This window comes from Canis aureus, chromosome 16, assembly GCF_053574225.1.
Source record: "Canis aureus isolate CA01 chromosome 16, VMU_Caureus_v.1.0, whole genome shotgun sequence".
Classification (NCBI taxonomy): domain Eukaryota; kingdom Metazoa; phylum Chordata; class Mammalia; order Carnivora; family Canidae; genus Canis; species Canis aureus.
Window position 1 is genome coordinate 62687624 of NC_135626.1, and position 14147 is coordinate 62701770.

Genomic DNA, 14147 nt, shown 5'->3' on the forward strand with positions numbered 1-14147 from the left:
GGATTAGGAGTCAATTTTCGTCAAGAAATAGTCCCTAATTTGGCCCTTTGACTAATGGCCCAGGGAACAATGGAGAGACCCCCCGACGCACAATTACGGAGCACGCAGCTCTGCTTCTGGCCCAAGCGGGTGTTTATTTGGCGCAGGGACTAATTTACAATTTTATGTAATGTACCCGAAACCCCCACCCTCTTGTATTAAAAAATGATTATTTCATGATTTTGGACAGAGCAGAATCATGGTCTTTTGGGAGCTGGGAGACCTAGATCCATTGCCACCTCTCGGGGAGCACGGCAGACGGGGCGCCAGGGCCGGGGATGGGCTCTAGGGATGTCAGAGGCCCTGGGCCGCGTTGGGGAAGGCAGCTTCTCAGGATGCTGATACACACACATGCCGCAAACACGTGTTGGTGATGTGGAAGTGCGTGCATGTATGTTTTGTGCACATGGGAGTATAATGTGCTGTGTGATGATCAAGCGTGTGCCTGAGTGTGATGTAGGTGTACGCATGTGATGTGTGATCACATCATGTGTGATGTACATGTGCACATGTGAGGTGGCACATGGGTGGTGTGTGTGTGTGTGCAGTGTGGACTTAAGTGTGGTCTTCGAGTGTGTGCCCAGGTGTCAGAGAACAGCTGGCTTCTCGGGCATCTGTTTATCTTCTTCCCAGGCCAGAGGGTAAGCCAGGAGTGGTGTGTGCCAGGAGAGGCATGTGGAAGCGGGGGTTCCTGCAGGGAGGAAGCACGCGGCGGGGGGGGGGGGGGGGTGCTCAGGGACGCCTCTGGCAGGGTTCCAGGCTGCGGCCAGGCGTGCCGGCTGCTGGGCTGTGGGAGCCCATTCCCTTGTGAAACTGCCGGCGACTGCAGAGCCCTGGACACGCCAGCTCAACCTGGCCTCCCGTCGGGACCCCTTCTTGTCTCCTCTCTGACCTCTCCCTGGCTTTCTCTGCCGCCCTCGTGGAAGGCGAGTCTGCAGATCCCTACACCATGTTTCTCTAAAATTAAAAACATTTGTTAGCTCTGGACAGCAGGGAGAGTGAAAAGCTCGGAGCCGATAGTGCTCCCAGCCAGACGTGGCCCGGCCCCAGCCTCAAGGGAGAACACGGGGAGCTTATGTTGGTGGCGCGGCGGGAGCTGCCTAGCGGCCCAGGGCCCGAGCTGGGAGGCCGCCAGACCCTGCCCCATCCAGCAGGCCCAAATGCGGGTATTTGCTGTAACAACTGTTTTGAAACAGCACTGGGGGGTAGCCTACTAGATTTGTTTTTTAAGTGATGCTGGGGGAAGAAGGAGGGGGCAGGGTGGGGTGGGCAGAGGAGGGCAGGGAGCGGTGAGGCCCAGGCACATGCAAGGCCAGCAGGCCCTCCCTCCACAGGCCTGCAGCCTGACTCCGGATGCAAGTCACCAGGGGCAGAGCACAGCACTCGAGAGGTTCTGGAAGCCGGCTCTCCCCCACTGAATTAGTAATCTGGTGAGGGTGAGCTGCAAAGAATGGGTGACCTGCAACCTGCGGGGGACCTCCCCAGCTGCCGTCTGCAGCGCTGCTGGGGGGGGGGGGGCGCATCAGGCTCCAGGACCTTCAGACAATCTTCTGCCCAGGGGGGTGCAAGTAGGGTTTGGGAATTTCCCAGCAGGGGCCCTTCTGCGCCCACGCTGGGGGACGCTGGGGGATCCTGGAACACCAGAAGCGGCTGCGACTCCCGACCCTGCGGTTGGAGGCCAGGAGTCCCCTCCCGGGACACACTTGGGGAGCTCGGAGAGACCCAGGGTTCCACCGGTCGCCAGAGTCAGAGTGTTTTCTCTCTCTTGGATGGAGGATCGCTTTTCTTATATGTATTTTGCTCACTTAAATATTTAATTCCAAACGGAGCTTTAAAACCTAAATATATATATATATATATATATATGTATACATATATATATGTAAAAGATTCCGGGGCGGCAACCTCACTGGAGAAAGTCAGGAATGGGGAAGTCCGGTTGGAACCACAGTGGGCTACGTGCTGTCGGCGAGGGGCCTTTGCGGGGGTCGGGACTCCGAGGCCCCGGCTGGAGGCCTGCGCCGGGGGTGGGGGGCTGCGGAAGCTGGTGGGGGCCCCGGGGCGCACCGAGCGGGCAGCACCGCGCACCAGGCCACCGGAGCCAGGGGCGCGCAGGGAGCCCGGGGCGCCCCAGGGCCGCGCTGCCGGCAGCTCCCGGTCCCCCCCCCAGCCCTGCAGGCCGCCCCCGCCCGCCCACCCCGGGTGAGAGCGATTTCTCCCGAGCCGGGCCCCCTCTCCCGGACGCGCGCGGGAAGCAGGGGCGGGACCCCAGGAGCTCAGGAGCCCAGGCCTCCCCGCATCCGCCGGGGCCGCCGCCGCGCCTCGGTCCGCCGTCAGCCGCGGCCGAACCCGGTGGTCCGCGCCAGCCACCCCCCGCCCCGAGGGCCGCGCCCAGCCCGAGCCGCCCCCGGCCCCCCCCGGGTCCGCAACGGGGCCCTAATTCAATCGCCCACGGCCTAATGAATAGCCGCGCGCTAATCGGATCTGCAGGCGCTTTATGGATTTCTGCGCGCCGCCTCTCCTCCCGCGGCCGCCGCGCGCCGCCCGGGGTCGTTTCCGAAGGCGCGGGCCTGGGGACCCGCCAGGGGCGCGGGGGGGCCGGGGGCTCGCCGCAGACTGCCCTCGGGACCGCGCGCCCCGGCCCGCGCTCGCCGGGTCCCGGCGCTTACCTGCCCGCCCCGCGCTCTCCGGGGCCGCCCCGCCGGCCGCGCCGCCCCATCCCGGAGCCCCCGCGCGCAGCCCAGGCCCCCCAACCCCAGGTCAGCGGTGCCCGCGGGGGAAGGCCGGCCCGGGCCGTGCGCCTGCTTCCCCTTTCTCTCCGGATTCCTTTGATCCGCGGGCTCTGCGGCGCACCTCGGCTCCCGGGCTGCCGGGGTCGGCCCGTGGGGGTCCTGGAAACTGTCCCCAGCTTATCTCCTTTCATCAAGCGGCCTTGGGCGCCTTGAAACCGCGGAGCCAGTAATTGCTTTTTTCAGGAGGCCCAGTGCGGACTGGACAACAGCCAATCAGCGCCTTGTTTACACTCGGTGATGGACAGCCTGCTGGCAGCGCGCCAGCCAATCCCGGCGGTCCCGCGGGAGCGGGCGGGGGGCGGGGGGGGCGGGAAAGGAAGGAGACAACAGAAGGCCCCGGGCTTAACCCCTTCGTGTCCCCATCGGAATGAGCCGCTGGAGAAGCCGTAATGCGTGTGCACGCGTTTGTCAGCATCTAACAAAACAAATATCCTTTTTTTTTTTTTTTTTGGTCCCCCAGAGGTGGGGGCCGAGACTCACAATGAGAAAGAGGGGCAAGAATAATGCACCCATCACTACTGAGACACCACCTGGACTCCCCGAGAATAAATAGCATTTTGTTGGGAAACCACATTCCAACAGAAATATTTATTCGGAGACTATTTTTTTTTTAAAGTGCTTTGCGTCTCGTAACGAGGAAGACAATCGTTCAGTGGCTCCTTTCAATTGCGGGAAGAATGGAGCGGAGATGCAGAAGAGTGGCACCGAGAAACACCGTGCAGGGTCTTCGCCCTGTGCATATCAAGGTGAACTTTTTTTTTTTTTTTTTAATCTAGCTGCAGATGAAGAAAAGGGCAATATTTGTCTTCGCCTTACAGCCCCGTATTTCATTTAGGTCGGTGCTCCGTGGCAAAGGACGGCCGAGGGAGATGAAAATGGGAGTCGCAGGTAGATGGCCAGAGATGCAGGACGGAGTCCCTGAGGTGTGATGGGCAGGCTGGGGGAGAGGCGGCCAGGCAGGTGACTCCGGGGGCCCACGCGCACTGTCCCGGCCTCCAGCGAGCGCGCATCCCCGGGCTCGGTCCGAGCAGGCCAGGGTCCGGAGCGGTGGAGGGGCCGCAAAGCCGAGGAGGCCTCTGCGCCGAGATCGGGCCTACGTACGCACGGTTCAGCCACCTGCCAGGCCGGTCCCAGGTAGGAACAAAAACATCTGCCTTCGCGGGCGCTGCTGTTTCTCGTCCCGGCCTGGATGCACCGGAAGGCCAACGTGAGACCTGCTGGATTGCATTAAAAAGGGAAAAGGAAAAGGAAAAGGAAGAAAGGGAAAAGGAAAAGCGTCCCCTGCGCGCGGACACGCGCTCCCACTCGCCCCGCTCGCTCTCCCGCCCTGCGCCATCGCATTCCCATTCAGCAGCAACGATCTGCGCAGAGGAGCTGCGCAGTCGCCGGGCTTGAATTAGGCGCCATCGGGCTCAGTAGTAGCCCTGCTGCTCCCTGATTGGCAGCTCTCTGGCCCCGCGCCAGCCTATTGGGAGGCCTGTTTACGCCGAATGAGTGGCACGAGCTCCCGGCCGCGGAGGGCGGCGCGGCCAATCAGCGCGCCCGCTGCTCGGGGCTGAGTGGCACGAGCTTATTAGTATGCAGGGCCCGTGGCTCGCCGCGCCGGGCTGCAGGTTTGAGAGCCGCTCTGGATGGGCTCGCTAGAGTCGTTGTTGTGGAAGCGGTGCCTTTACAGTGCAACAGTCAGCACATTGAAAATACCAATAGGAATACAAAACAAAGTCACATTTACTGATTTAATTGTATTGCATTCAATTGTATCCAGGAAACAACCTCCAGTAAGTAACTGAAATTGCTTTCATTTTTTTTTTGTTTTTGTATTTTTATTATTATTTTATTTTTTTATTTCGGCTTCGGGGATTTACATTTTTTTTCTCTTTAGCAAGAGATTCAGGGTTGTGATGTTGAGAAAGATATATCTTCCCTTTTTAAGATTCCGTTATAATGTCGAGTAGGCTTTTTTTTTTTTAAGATGGACTATATATATAAGAGCGATTTTTTTTTCCTCTGAAAAATCGTATCGATCGGTTTGAAATTCCGCCCCCCCTCCCCCCGTAATGCGTCCTTGCTTTGCTCTGAGCGCTTGTTGTCTCGATCGACACCCAGCATTAGAAATAAATAATCGCGACAGGACAGGGACGGCCGGGCTGCGTCCAGCGCGGAGCGCGCGGGTGGCTGCAAGCGGACAGTCGGCGGGGACCCGGGCGCCGGCCGACCGCGGACGAGCCCCGGTGGCTCGCCCCCCCCACCCCGCCTCGCTCCCTCCCCCGAGCAGCTCCGCTCGGCCCCGCCCGGTCGCTCAGCCGCGCTGGGAACGGGCCGGCGCGGGGTGGCTCCGGGGCCCGGGCCGCTGGCCGCAGGGGCTTTCCGGCCGCCGGCTGGGTGCGGGCGAGGGGCCGGGGCGGGGACGGGCGAGCGCGCTCTCGGGTTTGGCTTTCCAGAGCCTGATTCACTGCAGAGCATTTCAGAAATTCTTTTCCTGGGGGGTGGGGGATGCTGGACGCTGAAGGGGGCGGCGAGGCCAGCGCAGCGGGGCGTTCTCGCCGCGCGCGTTCCGGGCAGCGTGCGGGGTCCCGGGCCCCGGCCCTCCAGGCGGGGTCTGCGGGGGAGCGTGCCCTGGGGGCGCGGGTTCCGGCGCGGCCGGGGACCCCATCCCCTCCCGCGGGGGCGGGCGCGGCCATTTCGCAGGGAGCGGGTTGTGCGGCGGCGCCCGAGCAGCCCGCGCCCCCGTGCGCCCCTGGCCGCAGCCCGGCCTGCAGGCCCCACGGCGTCCGCGCGCGGGGAGACGGCGCCGGGGAAGGCGCTCCGAAGGGGGTGCTCGTCCCCCGAGGGCGGCAGATGCGGCCGTGCGGCTTTTAGTCCTTTGGCTAAACCCGAAGGCGACCTGGAGGAGCCCCAGAGCGAGGGGCGCGCGAGCCACGCCAAGGGGGGACGGCGGCTCTGGGAGCGGGCCCCGCCAGCCCGGCGTTCCCAAGTGCGGTTCCTTCCAAAATGCCCTAGTCATGGTGTCCCCGGCCCGCGCGCAGCCCCCGGCGCTCCGCCGCGCTCGCTCCATTCCCTCCCCCAGCGCGGCCAGGCCCGGGGCTGCAGCGCCGACCTCCGCCGCGGCCTCTCCGGAGCTGGGGGGAGGGGTCCTGCCGGCGCGGGCTCCGGGGCTCCGAGGCTCCGGGGCTCCGAGCCCAGGCCGTGCGCCCCCGCCCCGCGCCCGCCTCGGCCTGGCTTCCGCAGGCCGGCGGGGAGGCGCTGCGCGGCCTGTCCCCGCGAACAGAAAGCACAAAGGGGAGCCCCTCCAGCCCAGGGAGGGTCGCGGTTGCACAGGCGGGCGACTGCAGTTCTCCCCCCAGCTGCGTAAAAAGTCTGGCGGGCTGCGGGGCCCGCGATCCGCCCGCCGGGGGTGGACCATGACCGCTGCTGCCGGCCGCCCAGCCCGCATCCCGAGAACCGCGAGCGGCTCGCGCTTTCTCGGCAGAACTGAAATCTCTTTACTGGAAAAAAGAAATCCCACAAAACAAAAGCGTAGCGCACACGACTCCCCGGAGGCCGCCGGGCAGCCCTGCACCCCCGCGGGCGCAGCCCAGGGCCCTCGGCGCCTTTGAAGCCGCAGGCTCCAGACCTCCCTCCCCTCCTGCCCTCCCTTTGTCCGGCCGAGGCCCCCGGCCCGGGCAGCCCCTCCCCTGACCCCGGCGCGGGCTGCCCCCTCGCCGGCGCTGCCTGGGCCCTGGCGGCTCGGCGCTCGCTTTGCAGGCCCGAGCCGCCGCGCGGCGAGTGATTTGTTAGACCGGGGGAGAGAGCTGGCGATCCCTAGAGGCGAGGGAACCCCAAACCCCTTTGTAGGAAGTTGAGAGACAAAGAGGACTCTGTCTGGGTCCCATTTATTTACAATGCAGAAGTTCTCCGAATAAATATTAAAAAAGCTTATCAGCTGAGCAAATATGTATTCACTTAATACATTATGTTTTCGGTTATAGATTAAATCAAACACAAAATAGTCTGCAAATAAGACGCTGTTGAACTCGTAGCATTAAATATAGCAATTTAAAATGGTATTCACGAAATGGAAAACATCTCCGTGGCTCTGCTGTCATGGTGGGACGGCAAAAAAAAAAAAAAAAAAAATTTTAAATCAGGTTTTCTGCACGGTCCACAATCAAGGATCTTGAGCCTACCACCCATCTCCCTTTTGTTGGAGGTGATAGCAAACACCCAAACAATGCAGCTTTGCGGATTTAGGAAATGAGGGGAAATATGCAAAGTGAAAGAGGTCCACGCGGGCACACGGGCGAGCGGCTTCTCGGTGTCCGCCGCCTGCCCTGCCTGCCCCGCGTTCCACGCGCAGCCCGGGGTGCACTCCCCTGGGTGGGTGGGGGTTGGAAGAAGCGAGGTGGGGGTGTTTCTGGGCGGCCCAGCCGGGACGTGGAAGCCCAGGACTGAGCCCCGGGGTGGCTGGGACTGGGCTGGGGCGAAGGTCGCTTGGGGCCGTGGGCAGCGCTGGCACCGCAGACCCCCGCGTGCAGCTTGGCGACCCCGGGGCTGGCACTGCAGGGGGAAATTCTGTGGCCGATTTGGGGCGCTAAGAGGGAAATTCTGAGCCTCAGAGCATTCGGCACCCCCACCCCTCACGCCGCCCCAAAGCCCCCAGTCCGCAGAGGAAGATCCTGGGCGAATTGGATTGGGGGGCGGGGTAATTGTTCCAGCCTCGCCGGGAAGCTCCCGGGTCGGGCCGGTGGGCCGGGCACTGCGGCGTGGCCGCCCAGGTGACCCCGGCGGCGGACGCAGGCTCCCGGGATCGGCGGAGCTGGCCCCAGGCCCTGCCTCGGTGCTGTGGGTGGGTGGGGAGGGTTGTCCCCCTGGGTGGGGGGGGTGGCGGCGGGTTCTAAAGAATGGGCCGAAAGACGCATGGGGGGATGGGAGAAGTGCAGAAAAGAGGTTATAAAAAAAAAAAACAACTCTTGAGTTACAATCAATAAAATTACTCGCTTAATTAGCATGGTTATTCGGTTAAGCGGAATGTAGTAAAAGCTGGACCTCGGAATGGGGGGGGGGCGAGCGTGGACCTCAGGCCTTTCCTCCGAGACACCTCCGGGCAGCGGGGGAGGGGAGAGGGTGTGCGTGCGAGTGTGTGTGTCTGTGTGTGTGTGTGCGTGATGGCTTCGCAGATTTGGGTTTTTATCACCCAGCGGAGCCAGCAGCCTCTTGCCGCGGCGCCCTCGCCGCAGGGACCCGCGGGGACGCGAAGGGGAAGCGGCGAGCGCTGCAGCCGGGTTCCCCCGGGCTCCGAGGGGCCGAGCGCGGCCGGGCCGGTGCGTGTGCGCGGGGGCATCCGCGGCGCGCGCGCGGGCGGCCGGTGAGCCCCGGGCCCGGGCGGCCTGTCCGGCCGCCGCTGGGGCGGGCGGGGCGAGGACCCCCCTGGGCGAGCCGAGCCCCGGAGTCACCGAGTGTCTTGTGCTTTTGCCTCCGCAGACCATGGACCCGCACGGCGGCCGCCGGCCCGGCGCGCGGCCGCCCGCCGAGGAACCCAGCCCGCCGGCGTGCTGACCGGCCCTCCGCCCCGCCGGTGACCCCGGACGCCGCCTCCTCCGCGCCGCCCGCCCGCGCGCCGCCCGCGCGCGCCGAGCCGCCCCCGGGCCCCGGCCGCGCTGATCCCCGGAGGCGGCGTGGGGCCGGGGCCGGGGCCGGGGCCCGGCATGGATGGCCGCGACTTCGCGCCGCCGCCGCATCTGCTGTCGGAGCGCGGGAGCCTGGGCCACCGCAGCGCCGCCGCCGCGCGCCTGGCCCCGGCCGGGCCCCCCGCGCAGCCCCCGGCGCACTTCCAGCCCGGAAAGTACTTCCCGTCGCCGCTGCCCATGGCTTCGCACACAGGTCAGTGCCGGGCGCGGGGGCGCGGGGTGCGGGGGCTCGGGGGGCGCGGGGCGCGGTGCCGGGGGGACGGGCGCGCGCCCCTCCTGCGCCCCGAGCGCTCGCCGAGCCGCCTTCGGTTTCATTTCCCTGCCCGGGCGACGGCGGCGGGCCCCAGGCGGATCATCGCGGTTTGCACCGGCCTTCCCCGGGGTCCCCGGGGTCTCCGAGGGGCAGCCCCGGGGCCGGCTAAAAATAAAGCCTTTCCCCTCCGGCCCCCCTCCCCCACCCCTTCCTGCAGGGGGTTAGGGGAAAAAAAAAAAAAAAGCTAAATTCCCCGGAAACCTCCTTTCTGCATGCTGCATTCACATCCTTAAGACATTCCGGGGCTGGGACAACGAGGCGCTTTCTGCGGGAACAAAACGGCTGTTGTGACGGGGGGCGGGGGGCCCGCGGCCGGAGGATTAGGGCGGTGTGCGCGGGGCGAGCGCTAATGGGCACTGCTGCGGTAAGACGAGCAAATCCTGTTTCTATATAAAGCCTTGAAGTGTCAGGGTGAGAATGGGTTTGCAGGGGCTGCGTGTGCTTTGACAGGCGCCTCTGGTATCCTGCTAACGCCGGCCCCAGCGCGCCGGAGCGCGGCCCAGGCTGGCGGCCGAGGCTGAGGCCCGGGGCCGGGGGAGCTGCCTTGGGATTTCGGTGGAGGCGAGCGCGCTGCCAGTTTGCTCCAAGAGATCTCCTGAGTGTGCCCCCCTCCCCTTCCGGAGAGGGCTGGTCCTTGGCAGGGCTGACCCAGGCCTCCAGAGCGACCCTGAACCCTCCGGGCCGCCCGATGTGACCGTTGAGCGGGGTCACGGGAGAAGCAGAGCTGGGCCGCGGGGAGCCAGGGTGCCTCCGCCTCCAGCAGACCCCGGAGGTCACTGGCCGGCGCCCTCGGAGCTGGCAGGGGTGGTTTGGGGCTTGGTGTGCGGACCTGCTGGTCAGCCTCGGAGGCCGGCTGGCTTTTGTTTACAGTGTGTTCCAAACATCGGAAACATTGCCACTTTTTTTTTGTTTGTTTGTTTGTTTGTTAATTTGGCAGTAACAGTTATTATTGCTAGCTTGATGAACTGTGAATACTAATAAAATTATATCTGCTTTAATGGGATTACAATTAGTGTGTGGATTAAAACGGATGGAAGAGCCGGGCTGAGAAGGGAGGATGTCAGGAGGGAGGGCAGTCAGGAAGGGAAATATAAATTTCCTAAAAAGAAAAAAATATGCAAAATTGCTTAATTACAAATGGGGTTTTAGTTTGGAGGTTCAGAAAGTTCAGACGGAGGCGGCAGGAGGGTAGGGGCTGGGCTCCCCGGCTCTCCTAGACTCAGCTCCGCGTGAGAGGTGCTTCCTGTTCCAGCACCAGCCCTCGCGCCCTCGGCGAGGCCGCCCTTCTTTCTCTTCCTGCTGTTCCCCTCGTTCTGCCCTCTTCTTTTCTCCTCTCTAGATTTATAACTCGAAAGAGGAAACGTACTTGCTTGGGAAATTGGTGATTTAAAAATATCTGTCCTGGCTGTCCCTGAAGTTAAGTGTCTCTCCTGCCTCTGCGCTGGAGCTGCTGCCCACCCAGCTCAGCCCACGCTGGGGGGCTGCGGCTGGGGCTGGGGCGCGAGCTGGCGGGGACGGTGCGGCCTCCCTCCCAGCCCCTTCTCCTGGCTGCAGCCTTGCAGCCTCTGCTGAGGGTGGGCAGGCTGAGCTTGCAGGTTGGGGGATGGGAGGAAGCAGCTGCACCCCCAAACCCCCGCCCCCCCACACACACCGTGCGGGCTAGCCGGGCAGGTAGTAGCATCGCCGCCGAAACAAGGGTCTAGAAGGGCCCCCGACGCCAAGGCTTCCCCAGGGCCATCCCTCTCTGGGGAGGCACAGCCAGGTGAGGTTCCCCGTCAGCTCAGGTCCCCGCTGCCTCCCCTGTCCCCACTCATCAACCCACAGCCGGGCCGGGTCTCGGTCAGCCGCCATGTCCCTTTCTTGCTGTTTTTGCCCGATACAGGCACCACAAAGTCAGGTGGGAATGTGGTCGGGTGGCCTGAACCATTGTCTTGCTCATTCCAAGTTTGACCACGTGGTTCTTGGAGCAGAGGCCATGCTGGGTTTGGAGATCCTGGGTGGGCGCCGGCCTGGTCTGTGTCCTTGACCTAGACTCAGCCCGCCTCCCCTTACGCAGGGTGCTCTAGGGGGCGCTGGAGGTCCCCAGGGCACCCTCAGAGGGGGGCCGGAGGGCCACGTGTTCCTTGTTCCTGGAGGCCATTTCCACCCCCCTGGGGGACCAGAGAGACCTATTGTGCTTGGAGGTGTCCGACCCATTAGTGACGGAAAGGCTGGCGGAACGGGCGTCCAGCTAGAAACATCTGCCGCTGAAAGCCTTTTGAAATTGCTGAAAGCCAGAATATCGTATTGGTTTTTAAATTTTAGCTACATCAATTTTTTTTAAAGGAATTATACCCCAGATCACTTTGCTTTGGTCTGTATCCATATATGATATAGTTTAGAAAGAAAAAAAGTATAATTAAGTTAAAAAAAATTTTCCCCATTTGTGTGCGGATTTCCAAATGGCTAGTTTGGCGGACTTTCTGCCCATTTCCGCGGATGGCCTCCGATCCGCAGGCCAGGCCAAGGCTGCCGGCAGCCCAGCCGCCCCTCCCCGCCGCGACGGCCCTGCTGAAAGGAGAATCACTCCCAGCTTCTTCGTGTGTCCAGGTCTAACGGGGAGTAGGGTCCCGCCGGCCCGGGTGGAGTCCCTGCGTTCCCAGGGCGGCTCATCCCTGGCGTGGCCACCGGGCTGGGCCCAGAGGCTCCCTGCCCCCGCCCGCCCGCCCGCCGGTCCCGCCCCACCCAGTGCTCTCAGGATGTCAGCCTGAGGACCCTGATGGGACGTTGGGCTCCAAGGCTTCTTTCATTGTCTTTCTAAAAATGAAAGTGCTGGTAGCTTTGTAATCGGGCTGTAGGGTTTTATGGTAAAGTGCTGTTCCAGTAACCTTGTCACCAAAAGGTGCAATTAAAATGTTTGGAATCATTATTTTTAGTGCAGTGTTAGATTTTGTCTCTAATACAGATGGTCCGGAGGCAAAGCTGTGAAATCTAGGGGGAAAAAAAAAGGAAAATCAACAACGCATCAACCCAAGATTTTTCATCAGCACTACTGCCTGGAGCGGTTGGGGACCGCGCCTCTCCCTGCACTTAAGAAAGGCGCTTAAGAAAGAGGCGCCGGGCCTGGGAGAGGCCGGCCCCCACCCCCTCTTCCGGCCGGCCGGCCCTGCCCTCATCCTCCTCGTCCATCCCCCCTGAGGCCAAGCCTTCCAGAAGCACCCGGCCCTTCCCCAAGGCAGGCGGAGGTGCCCATGCAGGTCTTGCTTTTCCGCGATCTGGCTGTGGGCTGGGTCCTCCTCTGCCTCTTTTCTCGTGTCTTTTGGGGTGTACGTGGCCCAGCCTGGAAGCCAGGTGCTGCGGGGTGGGGGGGGCGGGGACGTTGGGAAGGAGCAGGGCGGCAGGTCCCTTCTGTAGGGGGTTCGGCCGACCCCTCCGTCGCTCAACATACTCCTGATTACCAGCCTCCAAAAGAAAGAAAGCAAAACACACTGGAGGAAAAAAAGATAATTTCCTAGTGTGAAAAGACCCCATCAGAGGTTCTCCCTCCCTCCTCATGTGATTTTTTTTGTAAAGGAGAAAAAATACATTTTCGTAAATACCTCATTAACTCAATGACAGGATGGTGTTTCTGCAACAGTTACCAACATTAAGTAGGTGTGAAAAGAGTTACTTTCTGAAGACTCTACCCATCCTGCTCTGGAAGTGACAGAAGCAGACATCAAAGCGGCCGCCCCGCTGCAGAGCCGGGAACCCCGGCGGCCCCGCCGAAGCCATTTTTGGAATGTGGGTTTTTTCTCACTGGGGCTCGGGCTGCCCGTGTCTGATTATCGCCCATAAGGATATTCCTATAGGAATATTCAGGTCACGTGAGTAATAAAGCAAATTAGCCCGCGAGGCGGGGAGCGGCCTGGTACGGAGAGCCCATCTCCCCAGGAAAACACACGCACCCCCAAACACTCCCCGGTTATTCTTAGAAATCTCCCTCCTCTGCTTCGAGACTAGGTTCAGCAGCCCGCACAGACAGGACCAAACGCATAGGAGTCTGTTAGAATAACACGGATGAGGCTAAAAATACCCCTCAGAAACACACATAAAAAAGCCAAATCCAACAACAGAACGAGCTAAAAATATTCCAGGCTTTGGCAAAGAGCACAGAGTTAAATAAATTATACAAGAGCCATTCATGGGAGCAAGTTGACTTTCTCTCTTACGGGAACTTGGTTCAAGCTAATAAAAATAATAATTTACTGGCCACTGAGCTTTGCATGAGTTTAAATTTAATTGGTGGGGCTTCTGGCGTTTGTCACTTCTTGGCGATTAGTGGGCTTGCCCTGGCCTGGGGCGGGATGGGGAGGGGGTGGCGGGCCTGGGGTCCCTGGAAGCTCGGGTCCCTCCAGGCTCCTGAGGAGGAGGGCCTGGGTGCAAAGGCCGGATGCCTAGGAGGTGGAAGGAGGAGGGGGGCTGCCTGCAGGGAGGGGGCGGTTGGGGGCGACGGGAAAGAGACAGGCAAGGTGCGGCTATTTTAATTTGATAAATGATCGTACACCTTTAAGAGCGTGTTTTAACAATCAAGATACACTCCAGCAAGTTGATAGGATGTTCGCTGTCAACTTACATATGTCATCAGAGCGGGCTGTGAGCATAAATAATGTGCCAGAGCGTGCGGGATGTGCTGCAGCCTCTCCCGGAGCCGGGCAGGTAGCACCCCTGTCCCCTGCTGGCACTTCTCTCTCCTGGTGTCTGGGGTCAGTGGTCAGAGGAGGAGGACAGGATAGGACTGGGGTGGGGGCAGGAGGGTGGAAGTCTTTCCTCTCTAGGGAGTCCTCAGGTCTCCCCGCCAAAGTAAGAGTTTGGTGGGCTTGTTGGAGAAGACACTGCAGGGAGGACCCGAGGCCGGAAGTGCAGCGTTGTTGGCTGGTGTCTTCAGGCGGCAGATGTCCATGTTCAGCCACTTCCAGGAATGTTAAGTTTCCACCAAGGGATTAGGGTCAGAGCACCCCCGCTTGGCTCTCTTCTGTTCCTTGGTTGTGCCTCAGTAGAACCCCCCCCCCAGGAGATCTCTGCGGGCCCTCCTAAACTCCTGAAAGACCCCGCTTCCCAGGACGCCCCCGGTCCAGCTCCAGGGGTGGGGGGAGTCCCCAGGACAGAGACTGCCCGGCTAGTGCTTCCGCGTGGGCGGAGGGGGGCCTTGGTGGCACCCCCTGGAGCACAGTGGACAGGGGTGAGAAGAAGGCCCGCTGGGGACAGCTGGCAGGAAGCCCAAGGAGCCCACCCCGGGTCCACCCAGCAGCGCCCTGTGACGAGCAGGCACAGCCCGCTGGGAGAGGCCTCTGGGCCCCAGCAGATGGGAGCTGCCCT

At 62.0% G+C, this 14147-nt stretch overlaps 1 protein-coding gene and 1 long non-coding RNA gene across 3 annotated transcripts in view; both read left to right on the top strand.

The window, feature by feature from the left end:
• The first annotated feature begins 3176 nt into the window (after window positions 1–3176).
• LOC144287167 (uncharacterized) lies at window positions 3177–8417 on the top strand. Its single transcript, XR_013355051.1, has 3 exons — window positions 3177–3577; window positions 3667–4609; window positions 8292–8417. It is a non-coding gene; the product is annotated as an uncharacterized LOC144287167 (long non-coding RNA).
• Window positions 8418–8500: 83 nt separating this feature from the next.
• BAHCC1 (BAH domain and coiled-coil containing 1) overlaps window positions 8501–14147 on the top strand; it is a 55536-nt gene continuing 49889 nt past the window's right edge. For both annotated transcript variants that reach the window (XM_077854582.1, XM_077854583.1), the window contains exon 1: window positions 8501–8690. In XM_077854582.1, coding sequence (XP_077710708.1) covers window positions 8516–8690 — 175 coding nt within the window. In that variant the 5' untranslated portion in view covers window positions 8501–8515. The remainder of the gene's footprint in view (window positions 8691–14147) is intronic.